The sequence below is a fragment of the Nycticebus coucang genome, chromosome 1 (assembly GCF_027406575.1).
Source record: "Nycticebus coucang isolate mNycCou1 chromosome 1, mNycCou1.pri, whole genome shotgun sequence".
Lineage (NCBI taxonomy): Eukaryota > Metazoa > Chordata > Mammalia > Primates > Lorisidae > Nycticebus > Nycticebus coucang.
Window position 1 is genome coordinate 35,462,495 of NC_069780.1, and position 22,448 is coordinate 35,484,942.

The window sequence follows — 22,448 nt, forward strand, 5'->3', positions numbered from 1 at the left end:
TCTGTTAAAAAAAAAAGGACTAAAGGCATATGTACATGTGATTTTGTTCTTATGGAAGGTCCCAACTAGGGAAGTCTACTACTGAGACCAAATAAATTAGTTATTGCTTTGGCCTGGGGTGAGCTGAGAGAATGGGAGATAAGGGGATGATAGCTAAAGGGTATAGGGCTACTTTTTGAGGTGACGAAAATCTTCTAAAATTGATTGTGATGATGGCTGCATAACTCTTTAAATATACCAAAACCTATTAAATTGTACATTTTAAATGGGTGAAAAATATGGTATCATATCTCAATAAATATGAAAATTTGCTCAAGGAGTAAGTGGATAAACTCATCCTCCCCCAATTAAAAAAAAAAAAAAAAACAAAAAAAAACAGAAAAAGCCAGAGGGGAAAACTCTCCTAGACAACTTCTCCAATAGGTATTGTGTTGCTTAACCCTTGTTCACACACTGCCTTTTGACTTTACAGTTTTTGGCCGGGGCTGGGTTTGAACCCACCACCTCAGGCAGGTGGGGCTGACGCCCTACTCCCTGAGCCACAGGCACTGCCTTGCCTTATGACTTTAAAACACCAAAACATTTACTCATGAAAATGAAGCATCTAGATGACAAACTGGAGTCAAGGAATTCTAGGCCTCTGCTAGGCTGTGAGATGAAAGGAAGGCAGAGAGTAAGCACGGGTTGGTTCTCTGAAGGCAGACTTTTCATAGGAAGCAATTCAAACCAGTGGAATTATTCATGTGAGAAGTCCAGCTCTTACTTGGTATGATAGTTCTGTACTTCTGATGCCTCCAGAAAGTTATTAATGCATATGACACCCTCCCAGAGCCAGGCAAAAAGCAGTACTGGGTCAGTCTTCTATCTTCTCTTACCATCAGACCTGACTTTACCTCTACAGCAAAAAAAAACTTCCTTTGCCAAGGCACTAAGGTGAATTCTGATACTTTCAACCCTTATCTGAAACCTATTTCTTGGGACCAGAAATGTTTTGAATTTCAAATTCTTTTTTTCACATTTTGGAATAATTGCATTATATACTTAACTGGTGCAGCATCTCTTTCTGAAAATAAAAACCCTAAATGCTCCAATGGCCATTTTTTTTTCAGTGTCATGTCGGCACTCAAAAAGTTTCAGATTTTGCAGCTTTTCTGATTTTGGCTTAGGGATACTCAAGCTGCACTGATAGAGCAAGGGAAATGCAAATATGTATTCTCAGAGAGAGTTACGAGTCTGGCATAAGACTCCAGGGTCTTTTCAACAAGAAAAGGATGTTGATGTGACTGTGCACCCTTCCCCTAGGCCACATAACCACACTTTGTTATGACCACTTGCCAGGTAAGAAAACTGAGGCTCAAAGAAGTGAAGGACTTGTTCAAAGATTCATGGTTAGGCAATGACTTGCCTACCTCCATGTCAGTATTTTTCCCCTACCATGAAATTAGTAATGACCGAAGTTTATACATATCCTTTAAAATGTTTTTCTCAGGTAGCCAAGTGTTTTTAAATTTCACATTGCATAGAAATTATTAAATTTGCCCAAGAACTATTATGACAAAAATAAAAATAAATCTCTCAGATATCCCTGAATGAACAGTTTTGTCATTTTCAAGTTAAAGGTTACATTTTTCTCACCATCACACAGAGGCCTCTGTTTTTTCCGGAGACCCAGCCATTTTAGGAGGAAACATTTCTTTTAGAAAAGGTTAATGTCTGACTATTTTTCCCAATTAGATACATAAGAACCTCTCATAAAATCCAACTAACATGCTCTTAAGTTATTTGACTTTAGTTTTAGCTCCACCATATTCACTTAACTACAGGAAAGCAAATGTCTTCAGGCCTACTGTTCATAGATCTATGTTGACACCTGACTCCTAGCAATATAGTGATTCCTTACGATGGATTTTGACTAAATATTTCCTATACGTGGTAACTGAGGAATATTTTTGAAATGGTCATTTCCTGCTATGTTTCCAGTGATCTTTAGGGTGACAGCAGTACTTGTGAGTAAAGATACAGCAATAAAAAGGTTCAAGAAATATTCCTATTTTACAGCTAGTAGCAGCTAATCTGGGCTCAGGCTCAGGCACTCAAGATGCAGAGCAGAGTGTATTCTTAGCCACTATGTGATACATGTAAATAGATGGAAACCTATCTACTTTCACAAAGCGCTGTATGCTTAATTCTGATTGTAGTCAAATTTGACAAAAACCATTTAAAATGTACTAAAAGAGAATTCAAAACAAGTGTCTTAAAAGTAAAGGTTTCTGGGGGCGGTACTAACAAAAAGTTACACGGTACCAACAACATAAAACAGAGGAGGGTCTAACTTCTAGCCTCCATTATTAGCAACTATCAGTTAACTTAGCAGAAATGTTTATAAGCTTGTTCACTTAAAATGCTCTGTAAATAGTTCTGAGTTCTATTCTTTAGTCTTAGGTTAATACGCATGACCTCTCAATTTTAAAAAGTATTTATCTGCAATCAGTGTAACCTGGTCTATTGTACCCTCAATGAATCCCCAACAATAAAAAAAAAAAAAAAAAAAACTAAAAAAAAGTATTTATCAAGCAACTATCCTGATCCACCTCAAACAGAGCAATTTGAAATAGGTAATACAAATGTTCTTTTACCACACAGAACTGAAAGCACAGAAGGACATAATGGTACATATAAAATATATTATCTTCTGGAACTGCTATAATAGGCTATAATAAATACTCCAGGATGACCTGGCTACCTCTGTCCATGTTCATATCCTAGGGTTTGTGCTGGGGATGTAGTTCCTACCTCTTTTGTGTTCAGCTGGGGGTGTACTAATCTATAAGCTCTATGAGGGAGGCAACTCTGCCTTTATCATCATCCATCTGCAATGGAGCTCAGTATAATGACAGTCAAAGTCAGTACCTCCAATGAATATTTATGGGATGAAAATCATTCCTGAAATAAACATTCTTTGGAATTTATTTTCATTCTATGATGACACTTGTTTAACCCTAAACTTTAGAATGAGTTCAGAGACCGCTTTAACAACAGATATTTTCTGATTAGTGGGCTGGAGTAAGGTGTACTTTCTGGTTGTTGTGCATCCTATAAGAGTCAAAAGAACTTCTCTTCTGAAATAAAACATAAATAATGACTTCAACTAATGCCGGAAAGTATTTTCTTATATTAAGTAGCTCATTGTTTACAAATTAACTAGCAGGTAGATTTCAACTGTGCAGTAGTAAACAAAGAAACATCGTAATTAGTTTTAATGCACTATTATTTCAAGAGTACTTGATTAAACTGTTAATATGCTTAATATATTAAAAACTTTCATAAATCAAGAAAGATACAGAGCAGTAATTCACATAAACAAAGGTTATAAATATATTTTTAACCAGATTTCACTGTAATATTATTTAAAAACAATAAAAATCCTTAATGCTAGGTAATTACAACTGATGATACAGACCTATACATATTTATTCACACAGAAACATAAAAACACATATTTTTAATGAAAAAAGATTACAACAAGAACCTTATGAGTTTATTTATAAAAATGCCTGTATTACAGATATAGAACATCTGAAACTATGTGTATCAATATGAAATCATTATATCCAAATGATAGAAATACAAGTATCTTTATTTCTCTCTTCTTTCGTGGGTATTCATATATATATGTGTGTGTGTGTGTATTACTTTTAAACAAACTATCAAAAACAAAGATATTTCCTTTTCAGAGAAAGACTAAAAGATTGTTCTTAGTATTTCCAAGAAAAGTTTCTTCAGTTTTTAAAAGAAACTCACTGTTGTAACTTCTCAGGAACAATCACAATTCCATTTAATTCTAAACTCATCTCTCTTACTTAACCTAACATCATGATACCACAAAAATCACCACTAACCACTATTTAAAATGAAGCACATACCACATTTCAATTGCTTATTATAAAAAGAATACTCTTTGACAGCAGATTTTTCACTGTAAATGTTCAATTCTTCAAAGTGAAGAGGTAACATTTTCTTTCTTTCTTTCTTTCTTTCTTTTCTTTCTTTCTTTCTTTCTTTCTTTCTTTCTTTCTTTCTTTCTTTCTTTCTTTCTTTCTTTCTTTCTCTCTCTCTCTCTCTCTCTCTCTCTCTCTCTCTCTCTCTCTCTCTCTCTGTCTCTCTCTTTCTTTCTTTCTTTCTTTTTATTAAATCATAGCTGTGTACATTGATATGATCATGGGGCATTATTCACTAGCTTCACAGACCGTTTCCAAAAAGATTCTAACCACTTCTATTCACACATCTATTTAGTCCTTAAGATTCGGGGACACGGGGTCCCTACAAGTGAGCAATAGGGAGTCCCTTAAAAATCAGACATTTATCAAAGTATGTCTGATATATCCAAAGAACATTTCTGGGTATTTTCAAGAACACGTTTAGCAATTACATGGTTATGTGTTGAATAAACCAGGAGACAATTTTCAAGTATTGTTAAAACCCATCATTTAAACCATTACTAAAACCTAGCCATTTACATTATTTAAGAAAATAGTATAACAGATACTTTTAATCCTCAAAATAGTTTATTGGCTAAAGATTACTTTCTACAATTTATGAATTGGGTCCCTGCTCCTGAATCAGAAATGCCTGGCTCTGAATCCAAGTTCTACGACTTACTAAACTTTGGGATTATGGACAAGCAATCAATTCCTCTGTGCCTCAGTTTCTTCATTGGAAACATGAAAATATTAACAGCATTCACTTCATAGTGTTATACTGAAGATTTCGTTAAAAAACTGCATGGAAGGTACATTCAAAATATTACTAGTATTTTTCTTTTTGTTTTTTTTAAATAAAGTTTTACTTTGTTACCCTCAGTAGAGTGCTGTCATGTCATAGCTCACAGCAACCTTAAACTCTAGGGCTCAAGCAATTTCTTGCCTCACCCTCCCAAGTGGCTGGGACTATAGGTGTCTGCCACAAGGCCTGGCTATTTTAGAGGCTGCGTCTTGCTCTAGCTCAGGTCTCCAAACTGTGAGCTCAAGCATTCTACCCGCCTTGGCCTCCCAGAGTGCTAGGATTACAGGCGTAAGCCACCATGCCCAGCCTTACTTGCTAGTATGTTATTAATACTATTACTCTCTGTAACCTCTGGGCAAAATGCCTATTTCTTATAACCATTCAGAGGTTTCTGGTCAACATCCAGGAAAATGAAGTTCAGGTAAATGAAGTGATTTTGTGAGGCATAGGTGACTCACATCAAACAAAATAGTGACCAAAATACATAATACAAAATGGTCTGGTTCCAGATACTGGTTAATTTTGTTTTCTTAACATAAAAGTGAAAAAACAGAATAATTCCTCAGCCATACTCATGAGTGGCAGGCTACAAATATGCTCCTCTTTCTAAATTCATTATTTCCATTAATATGGCCCCCTTATCATTAGGCTATAATAGAATATTCATCATCTCTTATACATCTTACTCTTTCTGTATCTAACTGGTCATCTTTGTACTTCATCTGCCCCACCAGCACCATTAATAGCTATTACTATCAAAATTATATTAAAGAAATCGACAACTTCACATATTCTCTCATTTTATTCTGACAAACTCCTCTAAAAATCATTTCTGCTTTACTGATGAGAAATTCATTGATTAAACAATTATCCAGCACCTTCTCTGCGCTAGTGGTAGTAGTGGTGATTAATAAACTGAAATTGCAGAAGGTACCTTGCAGTGGGAGCCAAGACCTGGACCTCCACCTCGATACTACTACTTATTAGCTGTGTGATCAGAGAAAATGTCCCACTTTATCTGCTCTTCCATTTCTTGACCTGTTCCCATTCCCCTATGCTGTTTCTCAGCCCTCTTTATGCCTCAGTTCCCTCATCTGTATTATAGAGAGGATATTAAGGATAACAATCAAGTTATTGTGAGGATTAAATGAGCTAATACATATAAAGTGCTTGGAACAGTTCCTGGCATGTACCTGGTACTCAAAATTAACAGACTCTATATTTAAACCTCAGATAATTTTCACACTCAATTTCAAGTTTGTGATTCAGTATGAGTTTATATTTTTTAAGCGTCCCCACTTAAATATGGATTGACAGCTAGCGTGACTGCCTTACATCTTTGAAGTTTTAAAATTTCTGCTGTGTTTATTCCACAAACATCGAGTGAGTAACTTGCCCTATGGCAGGTAGCATAACAGGTTCGGGGCAACAAAGATAAAGAACACATGCTCCCTATCCTAAAGGAACTAACAATTAGTGAGAAATACAGACACAAGGTCAACCAGCTATTATAAAATATGGTTACAGAGCTGTGAAGAAGCACCTGTTGGGACACCAGGCACATAGCAGTTAGTTTTTAACTAGGGATAAAATCAACAGCTTCACAGAGGAGGTACCATTTCCCCTGGGCCTTTAGGGATGAACAAGACTGTGCCTGCAGGCAGGCAAGAATGGGACATTTGAGGAAGACCAAGCTAAAAGACCCAAAAGACAGGGACCTGGAAAAGGGCTTAAGGATGCAGGTCTAGAAACATAGCTGAATCATAAGCTGCAGGGTAGGGTGGTGAGGAGGTAAGACTTGAAAGGTGGCTGGTTCCAGAGTGTGGAAAGCTTTCAAAATAATGGTAAAGAAGGTGAGTTTCCTTCTATAATTGGTAGAGATGGAGGCGCTCAAGGATAAAACCTCTTAAAGGTCTTACCAAAAGAAAACAGTGTGCCAGTGGTCTCAATAGGGTACAGTGAACAGAAAGTAAGCTTTGGGGCCAAAGAGCCTCACATGGAGTCCCAGCTTCACTACTTGTGCACACAAATTGTTTATGTTATCTGAACCTCAGTTATTGGACATCTACAGTGTCGGTTTTTCCAAAATGTATTTTACAGGCCTATCAACAGAGAGTTTGTTAAAAGTGCACCTACATGACCTGCTTGCAGGATCTGATTCAGGACATTTGCAGAAGGGCCCAGGTACCTTCCTTTCTAACAAAATACCAGTAATTCTGAGACAGCTGTTTCCTGCGTGAATGCAAAATAAGCCATCTACAGCAAGTGATAAGGAAACTGGGGAAAAAGGAAAAAGCATACATTGGAGGAGAAAAGATTTTCTCAAAATAAAAAAATCAAACCATTATTACAAAGGACTTTACCAAGAACTGCTATATTTCCCCCATCCCATTTGCTGGAAGATAACAAGAGCATCTAGCACTTTGTGTTTATCTCAAATGTCAGATCAGAGCATCCTAAAGCAAAGACAAAAAAAAAGGAAAAAAGAGAAACAGAAAAGAAAAACCCCAGCCACCCCCCAAACTGTAGAACAGTAACTCCAGAGTTCAAATTCAAAAAAGAAAAGTGGCAATTGAAAGAGGTGATGGTGGTGATAATCCTATGAATGGGTTTTTGATTTCTTTCCTTCCAGGGGATGGGTGGAGAATGCTCATTAGGATTTGTAGTTAGACGTTAACCATGTGAACCCCTTCCAGAAACACCATAACCCTTGCCTAATGCTATATACTTTCACAGGTGGAAGAGGTGACAATGTTCCAGGTGAGGAAACAGTAGCAGAGTACCAGGGTGTAGGCATTCTGACTCCAATAGCAGTGCTGTGCTCCAACGCCTACCTTGTTTATTTATTTACTTACTCACTTATTTTACCTTACTATGGTTGCCCCACAGTCTGACTGATCACAAAAAAAATTCATGCACCTTCTCCTCCCCTTCTCCCTAGCTTGACCAATCTTGGCAGTGTTACAGCCCTTTTCCCTACCCACCTTTCTCACTCACTCTCTAAATAGGAGACAGATTCATCTCTTTGTTGATTTGGATGAAGAAACTGAGCAAGGATGTACCGATTCTTTGTTCTGTCTTTGGGGGCCAGCTAGCCCAAATGTGGTTTCTCTACCCCAGTTTGACAGGAGGGTCTCTCCCTGCCTCTGTTGGGGAACCTTAGGCTGAGGGTATGCTTAACTTGGGGAAGTCAAAGGAAGTCCCCAGTCTGCGTCATGATTCAAGCTACATTCTCCAATCCTGCCTCACTACTAATAATCTAATGCTACATGGTACTGCCTTGTTAATAAAGCTGGTATTAGAGTCTCCCTCTGTCTGAGTTCCTATCTGTTGTCATTGGAAGAAGCATGAAAATCATCAGCCTCAAAACACCAACCATAACCAATGCTGAATATAAATAAGTATTTTAAATATCGACTTTATGTAAGTCTATTTTTTAAGGTTAAATTGCAATGTTAGGTTTACCCCAGTTTTAAAAGGTGCACTGTCTTAGATGCTCAGATCCTAACAATTTACTCAAAATTAACAATTCATAATTTGTATAAAGATTTAGTTAGAAAGTATGTATTGCATCATAATACTGCTAAGATGGGGGAAATGATACAATTTGAATGTCTACCAACAAAATATTGGTTAAATAAATTAGGCAACTTATTAAAGTAATATTATAGAAGAGTATTTATTAAGAGAAAAAGACAGCCATTACATACACTGGTAGGGAAAAAAAGCTACAAAATATTATGTTTCTATTGCCATTAATATATAACAAGCATTTATATAAGTTAATGTACATTTGTATTTGTGCATAGAAAGAAGTCTAAAAGGCCCCACAGAAAGTTATAATAGTGATAATCTCTAACAATGAGATCCTGGGAATTTAATATTTATTTCTTTGCTCATCCAAGCTTTCTAATTTTTCTAGTAAACATGAATTGCTTCTTTAATAAAAAATATTATTAATTTTTTTTCCTAAAAAATAGTTAAACATTTTTCAAATAAATATACAGTAGGGATCAACAACCAGCCAAATCTGGTCTGCCCTTTGTTTTTTTTATAAATAAAGTTTTATTGAAACACACACAAAAAATAGTTAAGCATTTTTTAAAATTTCCAATAAAATCATAATCATTGCACATTTTAATTAATATTAAGATTAATTTAGTAAGTACTTTGTGTTCTTGGAGGCAAATATGATTATGTTAAATGAAAAGACAACATTGCCAACCTTAAGAAAGGGTCCTGACTTTCAATACCTCTTAAACTGGGGTAGCTAACTGCTGTCCCTCCCTGTTCCTTGCCTTTAACATGGAGACTATTACACCCATCCCTAATGTTTCCACATTAGGATTTAGTTAAATAAGGTAGCCACATAAACTGCCTAGCACAGTATTTGGCACAAGGTAGCAGTTTTAATAAAATCAGCTGTTTTCAAAAAAAAAGGGAGGACGGCACCTGTGGCTCAAAGGAGTAGGGCGCTGGAGGCGGCAGGTTCAAACCTAGCCCCAACCAAAAACTGCAAAAAGAAAAAAAAAAGATCAGGTGCTTTCCCTTTTTCCCTCCAAGCCAAAAAAAAAAAAAAAACAAAAAATCTTGAATTCTAATCTAAAATTTTAATGTATGAACAAAAAATCAGCTACAAGTAATTAAAGTAATGTTTGGGAGACTTGGTTCTTTTCTTAACATTGCCAGCTACTGATTAGCCCAATTGTATCAAACAGTAAATATTTTTTACTTCAGTACTTTTGGTTTTGTTTCAGGCTAGATTCTAAGACAAAGTCTAACACGGTTAGGGTAAGATTATATGTGATAGGTAGTACCTTTTCTTTGATCTAAGTAATTTGAACTCCATACAATCATAAAGTACCACAGATAGTGTTCAAAACTGAGGACTCCATATTGGTACATATTTAATGTTCATTAGGTTTTACTGAGAGAAAAAGAAAAGTCCTGAACGGATGGAAACTGAAATTTTCCAGGAGGCTAGAAAAACACTGATTTCTCCTTGCTGCTCAGCCAACATATCCTTTTGGACCTGATTATTTTAGGTGCCAAGAAAGCCAGAAAGATTTAAGCCAGAAGAAAATCTGAAGGGGAAAAACATAACTCTCCGGTTGTCCTCTTCATTCACATCGCTCTCAGATTTCCTTTCTATAATTTTTACAGTGGGGAGGAAAAAAACCCAGCTCCTAAAGGATTGAGGAGAGAAAAAATTCTCCTAACTAAAAATATGTTCTTACTCCCATCCAAGTAGTTAAAGATTTATCTGGCAATTTAATATCGATATCAAAAGGATATGAAATTATCAGGTAACAAATCTGACATGCAGAGGACTACAGTGCTGAAGAGAAAAATCACTCTCCTAACAATTAGAGGACAAGAAGGAGCCAAGGGAGGAAAACTGCCTCTAAAAATCTAACGACAATCACCCAAACTTTTATTTATGCAAACATTCTCTAAAGGGTAACAGAAGGCCTTCACTCAGTGCCAATTCTGGGTTGTCAGGGTGGCACAAAAGGAACTAGAAGTTTTGTCCCTTCAGGAACTTCCCAGGTACAGCCCAGTGCTTCTAGCTTCTTCTTAACCATCTTAAGACTCCTGCTCTGCTGCCAAAGCTAGAAGAAAACTGAGTGCTTCTAAGGCTTTGTGCCATTTTATCTTCATGTCAACCATATAAGGTAGGTAAGCCAGATTTTAATATGCCATTCTGTTAAGTAAGGAAACTGGCTAATAGAGGATAAATGCCTTCTCAAGGCTTATGAAGGAAAATGAGGGACTTGGAACTACATCTCCAGTCCTCTAACATACACCCCAGTCCCTCCTTCATCCACGGTCTCAGCCTTCATAGGGCACTGCCTACTTCCCCTAATAAATGCTCAAAAACTTTGTTCTCCATGTTCCAAAAGGACATAATCAGTTTACAATACACAATGGCCTAGAAAAGTCAGCATTGATGCTGCCACATGTATTTAGAAAGAACAATTTTTAATACCTGAAAATATCTCAAGTGTTACTGAAAAAAAAGTCCTTTCTATGTGAAAGAGAATAAAAATGAATTGAAAACATTAACCACATGATACTAAAACACACTTGAAGATGGTTTTCTTTTTATAATTATATTTCCATCTCAAGAATCCTTCTGAAAAAAGCATTCTATCATCTCCATTTCTTCAATTAGGTTTCTAGGACCTAAGTAAGAGATAAGTGCTTCTTAAGCTCAATGCTCATATGAGGGTCCCATTCTTTTTTTATTCTAGCAGTAAGCATCTCTGGCTTCGTGTTTTTAGCGGTTACCTAGAAACTCAACATTCTATAAGAAGTGACTTTGACTTCCTCAATAAAAACACTGGTCTAATGCTCTTTTATTTGCTGATGTAATAAATCAGACAAAAAGTAAAATAATAAAATGATTACTTAGACCACACTTTCGAGTTTTACTTTTCACATAGCATTTGGTTTGATACAGAGAGATTATTGAGAAATATATATATACACACACCCCCAAAAAACATGGCAACCAAAACTCTTCTTTTTTGAGACAGAGTCTCATTACGTCACCCTTGGTAGAGTGCTGTGGTGTCACAGCTCACAGCAACCTCAAACTCTTGGGCTTAAGTGATTCTCTTGCCTCAGCCTCCCAAGTAGCTGGGACTACAGGCGCCCACCACAATGCCCGGCTGTTTTTCTGTTGCAGTTGTCATTGTTGCTTAGCAGGCCCGGGCTGGATTCGAACCCACTAGCCCCAGTGTATGCGGCTGGCACCTTAACCACTCTGCTACCGGTGCCAAGCCACCAAAACTCTTCTTTGATCTGCAATTGCCCTTGCAATTTTCCCCATGGAGGTTGAAGGATCTGACTACCATCTCTCAGTGACTTTTATTAGTGGATACTAGATGGGTAATTTCAGCAAGTTTAGAGGTCTAACTGGAGAGAACATTGTGTGTAAATATACTCTTTTACAGAAACTTTATAATCCTCTATATAGCCTCTGATAACGGCCTTCAAGCAGTCCCACTAGATTATCAGAATTTCTGGTTAGCCATCCCTTTTCCCTGTCCAGTCCTCTGCCCACTCCCCACTCTTCCCTTTGGTATATTGTAGCCTTCTACACCACATCATGCCCTATTTGTGTTGTTGGTCTTTACATCATTTTCAGGCTTTAAGCCTCTGAATCTTAGAGAGAGATCATTTATGTGCCTAAAATGATTTAAGGGCTTATAGCAGAGTATATAGTTCCTATACTGTGACTTCTTACAATCTTAATATTTAAAAAGTAATAACGAACCTAAAATATATATTTTTAATTATATGAATAATATGCAATGGCTGACTTTTCTTTTTTCTTTTTTTTTTTTTTGTAGTTTTGGCCAGGGCGGGGCTTGAACCCCACCACCCCCAGTATATGGTGCCAATGCCCTACTCCTTGAGTCACAGGCACCATCCAAATGGCTGCCTCTTCTAAGTAGGCATATGTCAGGATAGCATGAAGCAACACTAAATTTCTTCATTACTACACAGTTAACTACCTATGGACTGGCTCGGCTCAGCATAATCACCTAAGCAATAGCTTTAGCATGTGCAGTGAAGAGATTAAGTTCACGACCAACCTGGACAATATAGTGAGAACCTGCCTCAGAAAAAGAAAGCCAGGTGTGGTGAGGCATGCTTGTAGTCCCAGCTACTGGAGAGGCTGAATCAAGAGGACCACCTGAGCCTGGGAGGTGAGGCTGCAATGAGCTATGACCTCACCATTGCACTCTAGTCTGAGTGACAGAACGACATCAGTCTCTAAAAATAATTTTAAAAATAAATAAATAAAAGAAGAGATCAAATAGAATAGTCTTGGGGCCCTAAGTAATTTTCCCACACATTCTCCTGACATCTATATCCAAATCTGAGATAGAATATACTTCCAGAAACTTATCCTATACTTGAGATAGAAGAGAAAACTTGGTATACTTAAGATTCAAAAAGTATACAACTTAAATCAGAAAATTAAAAATTATAAGCCAGTCTCCCTCTACTCTTCAATTATTATTTCTGTGATTATTTTCAGAGCTACATGACAATGTGATGTATACTGGTATTCAAAAGCTTACTGATAAACAAGTCCACTTGTGTTCCTTAATTCCAGATACAAATGAGGACAAATTTTAGCTCCTTATAAGCAGTCAGAAATGGGAGTGGGAGTGTTAAGACCAAGGGATAATAGGCATAATTCTGTCAGTCTGAAACCAAAATGTTAATGCCCTTAGAGGAAAAGGCATACAATAGAAGGTATTCAAAATCATTCAAAAAAACTTCTGGAACATTTTCTTAGTCATTTTTACTTTAAAAAAAAAAATTTAAAAGACCGCTGAAATGAGAACACAAATACATTCCTTTCCAGCTGAATGAAACGAGAACACAAATAACCTCCTTTCCCACCTAAAAACTGACTCTAAGAAAGATCACAGAGAACTCCTGCGAGGCAATGCAGGTCGCACAATGACCAGGTGCTGTTGTGGTTTGGTGTGTCTGAGCTGTGCAGCCGTTTGCTGCAACTTCCGGCAGGCACTGCTGGCCACTGTCCCCTCCCCACACATCGGAAGAGCAATGCCATGTTTCTCTTCTAAGGTGTTAACCATTTGGATTGCAGGATGGCCAAATGGAAGTTTCACATCTAAGACAAATAACCATGGTACATTAGACCAAGGGGACTTTCACTGTTTTAAAGCCAGCCGAGCTCACTGTAGGCACTATGTGCAAGCACCCAACTGCCAGAACCAAACTAGGGATATAAAGAACTATTTTTTTCTTTTAATACTTTACCATTAGCCTACAGGGATTTTCACAGATAAGGTTTAGTGAATGAAAGGTTTGAGGGTATGCTTTTAATAAACTCTTAGGGTCCTCACTCTAAAATATTTAACAGGCTCCTGCTTCTTCACAGAGAATGAGAAGAACGCCAACTCAAGCTGAGGTGTACTGTGCCTTAAGAACTTACACTGACATTACATGTGTTATGACAGATGCTGTCTTCTCAGGTTCTATTTATCTAAACTAAAATTTTTTATTTCAAATTCATACTCCTAAGAATTACAGTTCTAGAAAGATGAGATTCATCAATTAAAATTAGCCTTCAGAAGGAAAAAGGCTGGATTGGTGAAGGTGGTTCTCCTGAATAGGCATTACTGTGTGAGCATACACATGTAAAAGCTGTGTGAGCATACATAGGCAGTGTTTGTCTTCAAAAGGAGCAAAGACATATGGACTTGTTAAAATGAGATTTCAGCAGAAATATTTCTGTGTCTGCCGGTTGGCCACTGGTATTCTCTGGATTACCTGCAGATACATACAAAGGGAAGACTTTATATGGGGAAAGAGGTGGTCAAGTCCCTCCCAGTGGAACAAAAAGGGTGGCAGAAGCAGTAAACATGCCATTGTTTGTAATGCAAATTCAAGTGGGGGGGAGGCCTCTCAGCCTAAGCCCAAACACAAATGGTCACCCTGCTCCTGACACCCTAGATGAAGATCTATCATGGTGGATGTCAATGACATAAACACTCAGTTCTGCTAAGGACAGAGTTAAAGAACAAGAAGGCCTTAGTGTGGTTAGGGGTGAAGAAGAGAGGCTGCCTTCCGGTTAAAGTGTTTTTGATCTCAAACACATTAAAAACAGCTGTTAGGTATTAAAAACCAAAGATGTAACTCACTTTGGTCAGACTCTAAAATGAAAATTGACATAGTCTTGTGGTTAAAACTGAGAAGCTTCTGGAATTGTGCAAACTGCAGAATATCTCAAAAAAGAAAAAAAAAAAGCCTAACCTAAATACAGTCGAATATGTAACAGAATAAAGCAAAGCAGCAGATAACAGGGTAAGGTAACTGTTTCCTGACCACACCCCTTTCCTCCACTGACACCCACCACTGCTGACATTCATTCTAGCCACAAATCTTTCCTAAACAATGAATGACTGTTTGATTCACTGACCTCAAAAATTGTAATACATACACTATCAATAAATACCTTCTATTCTATGAAAATTTCAGAATGATTAGTACCTTGACAGAGTGGGAGAAGACGGTGAAGAAGGAAGGGGGCATGCTGGATTCAAGAGAAAGAACCTTCATTTTCAACATGCTTAGGGATTATTTATAAATACCAATAAATTTATATTATACTGACTTTTAAAAAATTATTGTTTTGAAAGGAGAAGTGGCTGATCTCCGTAAGGAATAAATTCTACAAATACATATTAACTGTACCACAACTGAAAAGTGTAACCCTGTTTTAGTGGTTATTTTCTATTGTTAACCAAGATTATACTTTGATTTGAAAAGAGCTATTTTTCTGAAAAGGCTTTCAATTTCTTGTGTTAAACATATTTTCCCCTCTCCATGAAAAAACAAAAAATCTGCTCAAATATAAAATATTTGCATATTTAGTTCAATAAATATAAAATTTCCTACGACTTTTATAACTCAGAATCATTTATTTCAGGTGGTCTTTAAATGTTAAACTATATTTGCTTTTATTAATCCACTCCCTTTTTAGGTAGGAGATTCATATGTACCACAGACATCCATATCATCAAAGATTTGGAAATAGTTTAAAACAAAATATGATCTAGCTATTTCCAATAGCAACTATCACAAGACCTCTAAGATCCCCTAACATCTCTGTTTTAACTGCTATCTGAAAATTGGAAAAATCTTATTCCCTTATCTGAGAAGTCAAATATCTTTTTGAGATTTGTGGAAAAATAATAACTTCTAAATCACAGTGCCCACACAAAGTGACTATATTTCATACACTTATTATTTCAACAATCAAAGGTCCCAGATAATCAAGATGACCACAAACAATCTTGTTGGTAACTGTTGATTATGAGCCATTCCTGTCAACTCAGATTCTTATTCACTGAGTTGTATTAACAACACTACTCTTTCCAGATATGACTGATTTTTTTCAGTTGGTAAAAAAGCACTGGGCAAAGAAGTCAAACACCACAGGTTACATTTTACCATTTAGGATCTGACGGCCCGAAGGGTCAGTGAAACTGAAACTCTCATCACCAAGACCCACACCACCCTGTGTTTTACTTTAAGGGGTGGGTAAGGGAGACAAAGTGGGGCAGGAGAGAAGGTAAACATAATTATAGATCAGTAAATATCCATCACCCCTGCTGGAGGAGAGATTCTCAAAGAGAACTCAAAACTCTATCACCAGCACAGTTCACATTCACATACCATTTAAATGTCTTCTCCCTATAAAAATGAGGTTTATCCTTCTCAAGAAAACAGAACTACTATCAAAACTGAACTAACAAACCTGAAATTTTTCATTATGTTATCCACTTGCATCACACAGTTATAATACCACTGCACTTCTAAAACTTTAAAAGTAACTGAACCACAAGATAAAAAAAGAACAACTTTCACTGGACGTACTTTTAAGTGATACTTTCTCAACCACTGACAATAAAGTAAAAATAGCACCCCCCCAAAAAAAAATCTTAAATACAATTAGCTAATAAAATAAAATGAGACACTGTTTTAAACAGCAAAGTAAGTTTCTGAATTTTTAGCTCCAAATGAGCCGAAGCAGTTCTGATTCCAGACAGCTTGTGGACACTGAAAGCTATACAGTCCTTGGCATAAAAAAGATTAAATCAATTTTTGCTTTTGTTAGCACAGAAAACACAAGGCTCATAAAATCACAGATTTATTGATGTAACTTCATTTGATTTTATAACTCGTGATGTTTGTTGTTTACAAATTTTAGTAAATAAGCCAAAACCTTTAGTTCCCACTGCAAGCTATCAAAAGTAGCACTATCTTCAGGTGACCATTCTTCAAAATAGTTAGCAAGGACCAGTCATATATAATGAAAACATTTCCAATGAGTTTGAAAAGATAAACATCCTGCCAAAATACAAACTAATTTGCACTTCTGAAAATAATTTGCAATATTAATTTGTTACTCACTGTTCTCGGGATGGGTGGCGAAAGAGATCCATTTGACATGTATGGGTCATTATTCATATTTGGCATCATTATGTAACCCGAATAACTTGAGTAGGAGGGTCCTTTGCTGTAGAGACCTCCATCTGGATGCTTTCCTGGGAGAATCCAAAGAACAATCAATGGCACATTGACTTCCCTTTTATATCACAATATTTTCCCTCTGAGACTCTTAACAGTTAGTTCTAAGACAAATCAGACCTTACATAAAAGATTTGTTTATAAAACACTGTAACTGGATTATCATGCTCTATTTTAGATTGACAGTATTCTCTTAAAGGCTTAGCAGCAAAGTAAATGTTTTAAAAACATGTGGTTCAAACAGTACTTCTACTACGCACTGATGTTCCTATAAAATAACTGTTATCCATATATCTTAATTTGTTCTAATACTAACAAACCGGACTAAAAAATACAGATACTTAACACATACAAACCTAAAGCTGTAAATATTAATATACTGAGCCATCTATCTACATGCACACATATATTAATACATTTGAAGTTATGCTTCTCCTTTTGGGCAAACTCAAAAATTCTACCTGTACTTTTCAAGTTGTAGAAAATGTCTAGATTTTACTCAGAGAAAGAGTTGTAGCCAGTAACAGGCAACTGTTCAAATTTATAGAGGATTAACTCCAGAAAGCTTAATTTTATGTGCTACCCTTACATCATTCTGCCAAAGAAATCTGTGTTCAGTGTACATATATATATGCGTGTGTGTGTGTGTTTGTGTGTATACTTTGAAACTATGAAGGAAGCCATGATATGTAGTTCTTTTCTCTTCTTCTCCTGATTGACATGTTGTATGTAGGAATACTTCATTCTGGTCAGGTCAATTGTTAGGTAATTGAAGAAGAACAGAAATGCAGGCTGGCCCTACAGGTTACTCGATTCTTTAAAATCACAAGAAGTTGTTTTTGAATCGAAAAATACATATAATTTGTTTAAGTTTTCAGCAAGAATCAGAAATCGGGGGGAAAGTCTATCACATTTGATGTACACAATTCCTAATTTTAAGTTTTATGTTTTTACAGATTGGTTCTACTTTGCTCAATATGACTAAATAGTTATATTTAGTCTATTTATTCACTGTCTGCCTTCTGACTGTAACAAGAAATAAGAAACAGCAATTTTTCAGATGAAATCCAAAATATTCTTCATATTAATGAGTGAAAAAATACCAAATATCTAAGCTAATTAGAACTTAAGGTAAAAGGAGGAAAAGAAAGAACTCTTTACAGACATTCCCTCTTCCCCAAGATTCTGGAAGCCAAATGAAATCTAAAGGCCCCCAACACTTTCAAAGATAGTTTTTAAATTACGTAGTATGCAAGCCAGATAAGTTTCCTGGGTTTTCTTTCCCATTTTACTAAAATGGGAAGTATAGTTTTATCACACCTGGTCCAGGTTTCTTGAACTTAAGTCCCTAAACACACTCACACACACAGATTAAGTTGGGAGAAGCAGCATTGGTGTCTTACCATCATCAGGGTGTTCTCTGGCCTTGTCGTGGTAGGATTCCGGAGCAGTCTGCGCTTGTCTCGCCACCTAATACCACAAATCCCCACCCCCAAAAGAAAGAAAATCACCTTAGAGTTTGTGTCAGTAATGATGTAAGTATGTGTCCACTGGTAACTCAAAGGAAGAGTGTGGGTACAAAACTGTTTTATTATTCTAAGAGGGACAGACTCAGGTTGAATACCGGGGAATCTTTTTCGTGTCAATATGTATTTTTGAATGATTATTTAAATCTACCCAGGACCAAAAAGTATAAATCACAACGAAAATGATAAAAATACAGTAAATTTGGGAAAGATCCATGTGCTATTCTGACTGTTTATTAAAACATATCAAGGCTACTCAGATGCCGAATATAACAGTTGTTAATGGGGTTGAACATTTTTGTAGCCTCTTCAGCCATCATTCACTTCAATCAGATCTTATTAAAAGCAGGGTGAAATATAATTTTGCAGTTGAAAATGGCATTTTAAACATAAATAAGCCAACCACTCAGATGAGGTCTCAAGCCAATTGTCTTGAGCACCATCCTAGCAGAAGCTCCATTCAGACTTACAACCTGCCATGGCTAAGTGCAGGCTTACAAGAGAAAATTAGAATTGTTCTGTGGTTTAAAGGGAGGAAAATTTGAGAGCTGGGTTACAGACATCTAAAAGGTAGCCCAGTTAATATCAGTTTTGGTAACCACCATCCACCCAGACTCAACCACGTGCAAATCAGTGGTATCACCTCTTCACCATCTTCCTTGGGTCTGCCCATGCCCATTACCACTGCAGCCAAGTCTAAAGGAGCCCCAACTCCTGAGTTCTCGAGTCCAAGGCACAGCCTTCACCCAGACCAGAAAAGCAGAGAAAATGTAAAGTGGGTGGCAAAATTATTTATGGACTTAGGAAGGACAAGCAAAAATGGGTAGAAAGAAAAACAGGCTGCTCTACAAATGCGTGGTATGAGAGTTTGGCGAAAAGACTGAGTGTTTTGGGTGTTGTTTGGTTCCTTGGACCTCTGTCCTCACAGTGACCTCACCTCCCCAGCACATACAGTCAGAAATCGTTTTCGTGCAGTTTAGTGCAGCCCTAGGCCCCTCCTCATGCTCCTCAAACTGGATTCATCGGATAAAAAAACACCCTTATGTTTTCTGAATACAGGCCCCCAGCCTTCCAAAATGCATACTCACCCCTGCCATTGGGATGGAGAAGGTAACTCTGAGGTGTGTTCTTAAAAGTTTTGTTTAAAACCCCAAATGTCCCCGCCCCCAAAACCGCACGCTTTCTTTTTGGGGGCAGAAGGATGCCATTTAAGGAAAAAATGGTGTACCCTCCAAGTTTCTTTGGAGAGAAAAAGCGTCAGCGAAATTATTTGGTGTCAGAACTTTTCTACCGGATTTCCTCCAAAGGGCTGCCCAGTTGCTGAAGAGGGTGGCCAGCCGAGTGTGGGTTACCGGGGTCCGTGCCCCCCGCCCCCGCACTACATCAAGCCCAGGGCGCGACCTGAAATAGGCCTCCTGCTCTGCACCGCCGGGGACTTTCTCCCGCCGGCACCCACGTGTCTCTATTTACTCTACTCAGGTTACCAGCGCTATCGCCCGCAGCGGGCCAGAAGATCTGATAAAGCGCTTTCTACCCTGCCTGCCTGGTGCCCGGCTTCCGCCGCTTCTCCGCTCTGGCTCGCCCTTCGTCTGCATAGATTTGAGGCCTGATCTGGGCCCAAACTAACTCCAAATAAAGACTTTTTTTTTTTTTCTTTAAGTGGTGGGGGTTGGAGAAAACCGCTGTTGAGGGCGGTACAGCGAGGCGTACCCTTGCACCAGCCCGGCTCCGCGCCCACAGCTCCCGGCCGCGGGTCCAGGCGCTGAAGCTCCCGCAGCCGCAGGGACCCTGCCCCGCACCGCCCCCGCAGCCCAGGCGCGCGGCCCGACCCGGCCCAGGTCGGTGGCGGTTGGGACCGCTCCGCCTGCCCCTGGCCCAGCCGCTTCCTTTCTCCCCTCGCCTCCACCTAAGCCTCCGGTGGTTTAACGCACTCTGCAGGCGTCCACCAAGAGAGCGAGCGGGTGCACTTTGTCTTCCGCCCTACGGAAGAACTTCTCGGTGGCGCCGTTTAAACTCGCCCGCTTCAATGCATCCCACCCTTGGACCCACCAGAAAGTCCGGAGGAGAAACGTTACGGGTCCTGGGCAGCTTTTCCTGCCTGCAAGCCAAGCATTTAGCCGAACCCCTAAACTTACTCACTGGGAATAAGTTTCCCTGTACACTCTCCCACACACAGGGGATGGTGCCTTGGGGCCCAGCCGCTCCCCCCACCACAAACGAAAGATCTCCCCGCGACCTGTCAGCCGGCGCTGCCGGGCGCCTTGGCTCCCTCCCTCCCGCCCGGCGCTGTCCGGACCCCCACGCTCTCGGGGCTGAGGGCAGCGGCCCGCTCACCTCGTGTCCGTTGCTGGCCGGGATGATCTCGGACTCGTTAACCAGGGAGGACTTGATGTCAGCTAAATCGCCTTCCTCTTCGGGGTGACTGATCTCGGCGAAGATCTTCTCCTTCTGAGGATCGCCCTCGTCCTTGAAGGGGATCATCTCGTCTGTGGCGCAGAGTTCCGGGTCCCCCCCGCCGCCGCCTCCCCCAGAGAGTTGGGGCATCCCGACGGCCCTGTAATCTCCGCTCCGCAGTGCGAGCACCCGCGACGACAGCAGGAACGGGGCTGGGGGAGGAGAGTTGGAAGAGTGTGTGCCGGAGGACAGCGGACGGAAGCGGGGTGGCGAGCGCGGGGCCGCCGGCCGGCAGCCGGAGCAGCGGCGGCGGCGTCCGAGTCCTGCTGCCGCTCGCGCTTCCCCGCTAGGCTGACACCGAAGCCGGCGCCCGCCTCCGAGGCCGAAGGGCACTGGGCTGCGAGGGCAGCCGCAGCCGGCGCCTCCGGAGGCGTCTGCACGGCGCGGCGCGCGCTCGGGTAGGCTGCCCTGGCCGCGGTGGCCACTTCACGTCCCCCGCGTCGCTGGGGTTTGGGCACTGAGAACGCCGGTGCTGAAGGGGGCACGACTCCCCAAAGTGCTGAGGAGGGTCCGGCAGGCGTCTCCCTGCAAACTTCTCCACTTTAGCTTCCCCAGATGCTGAGACAGCAGTTTGTTTTCCAAGAAAAGAGAGGGAAACTAGGCGAAAAAGCTCCGTTTGCTCCAGTGGAGGAGGTGCAAGGAGAATGAGAAGATAACGAAATGTTCACTTTAAAAAGAATACAATAAAAAAAGCCACCCGGGTTGGAGCTGTCCGTTTTAGAGTTTCTTATTTCCTTCCCTTTCGTTGCGGTCTTCCTTCTCGAGGCTCATTTAATCTGCAGGAGGAGAAGGAGAAGGCGGGGGCCGAGGAGGGGGGGAAGAGAAAGAGAAGTTTGCCAAGGGAAAAGTTTGAACCGGCAAGCACTGGGAATTGGCAGCGGAGGGCACACCGAGGTCTCGAGAGTCACCGAGGGGCCGCGGGCCCAAAAGCTTCTGCCGGGAGCTCGAGCCGATACGCACACGCAGCCCGACCCCTCTTTGTTCCTGGCTCGAGTTTCTCCGCCTGGCTCGCTTGCTCGCAGCTCTCCACGCCTCCGCCGGGCCCGCTCTGTCAAAGAAAAGAGCTGCGCCCCTTGGGTTCGCCCAGCCAAGAGGAGGAGACGCCCCGAGCTTGGCCGCGTGCGAGGCTCCGGGCGCGTCCCGGCTCCCCCGCCCGAGAGCGCGCAGCCCGGGTCCCTCCTCCGCGCCCTGCCCCGCAGGTGAGCGGCTGCGCCTCCCCACCGCTTCTCCTCCTCCCGCGCCTCGCCGGCGCTGAAAAGCTACCCACTTGCGTCGCTTCTCCTCCCCCTCCCCTCCCCCGCCTCCAGCTCTCCTTGGCTGCCCGCTGGAGGGGAGGAGGGAGTCGGCGAGAAGGAGGTGGTGATTGAGGGCTTTTTTTCCCCCCTTTTCTTTTCCCAGAGCCTGTAGGACCAGTCCTAGTTTTGGGGTGTGGATGTGCGCGCGCGCGCGCCTGAAGGGAAGAATCCGGCAACTTGGCGAGAAAAGGAACGACCGGGAGCAGCTAGTAACCCACGGTGAGGCACGCTTTGCCCGCGCAAAATTGGCGAGAAACATTGCCGGAATGGTTTGACTTAACCATCTAAGTATCTGTTCTCTAGTCCC

At 40.2% G+C, this 22,448-nt stretch overlaps 1 protein-coding gene across 5 annotated transcripts in view; it reads right to left on the bottom strand.

Annotated features, from left to right (window-relative positions):
- LEF1 (lymphoid enhancer binding factor 1) overlaps positions 1-22,094 on the bottom strand; it is a 126,372-nt gene extending 104,278 nt beyond the window's left edge. For all 5 annotated transcript variants that reach the window (XM_053563671.1, XM_053563599.1, XM_053563362.1 and 2 more), the window contains exons 1-3: positions 20,727-22,094; positions 18,270-18,336; positions 16,750-16,883 (exon numbers count right to left, since the gene is read on the bottom strand). In XM_053563671.1, coding sequence (XP_053419646.1) covers positions 16,750-16,883; positions 18,270-18,336; positions 20,727-20,936 — 411 coding nt within the window. In that variant the 5' untranslated portion in view covers positions 20,937-22,094. The remainder of the gene's footprint in view (positions 1-16,749; positions 16,884-18,269; positions 18,337-20,726) is intronic.
- Between the last annotated feature and the right edge of the window lie 354 nt (positions 22,095-22,448).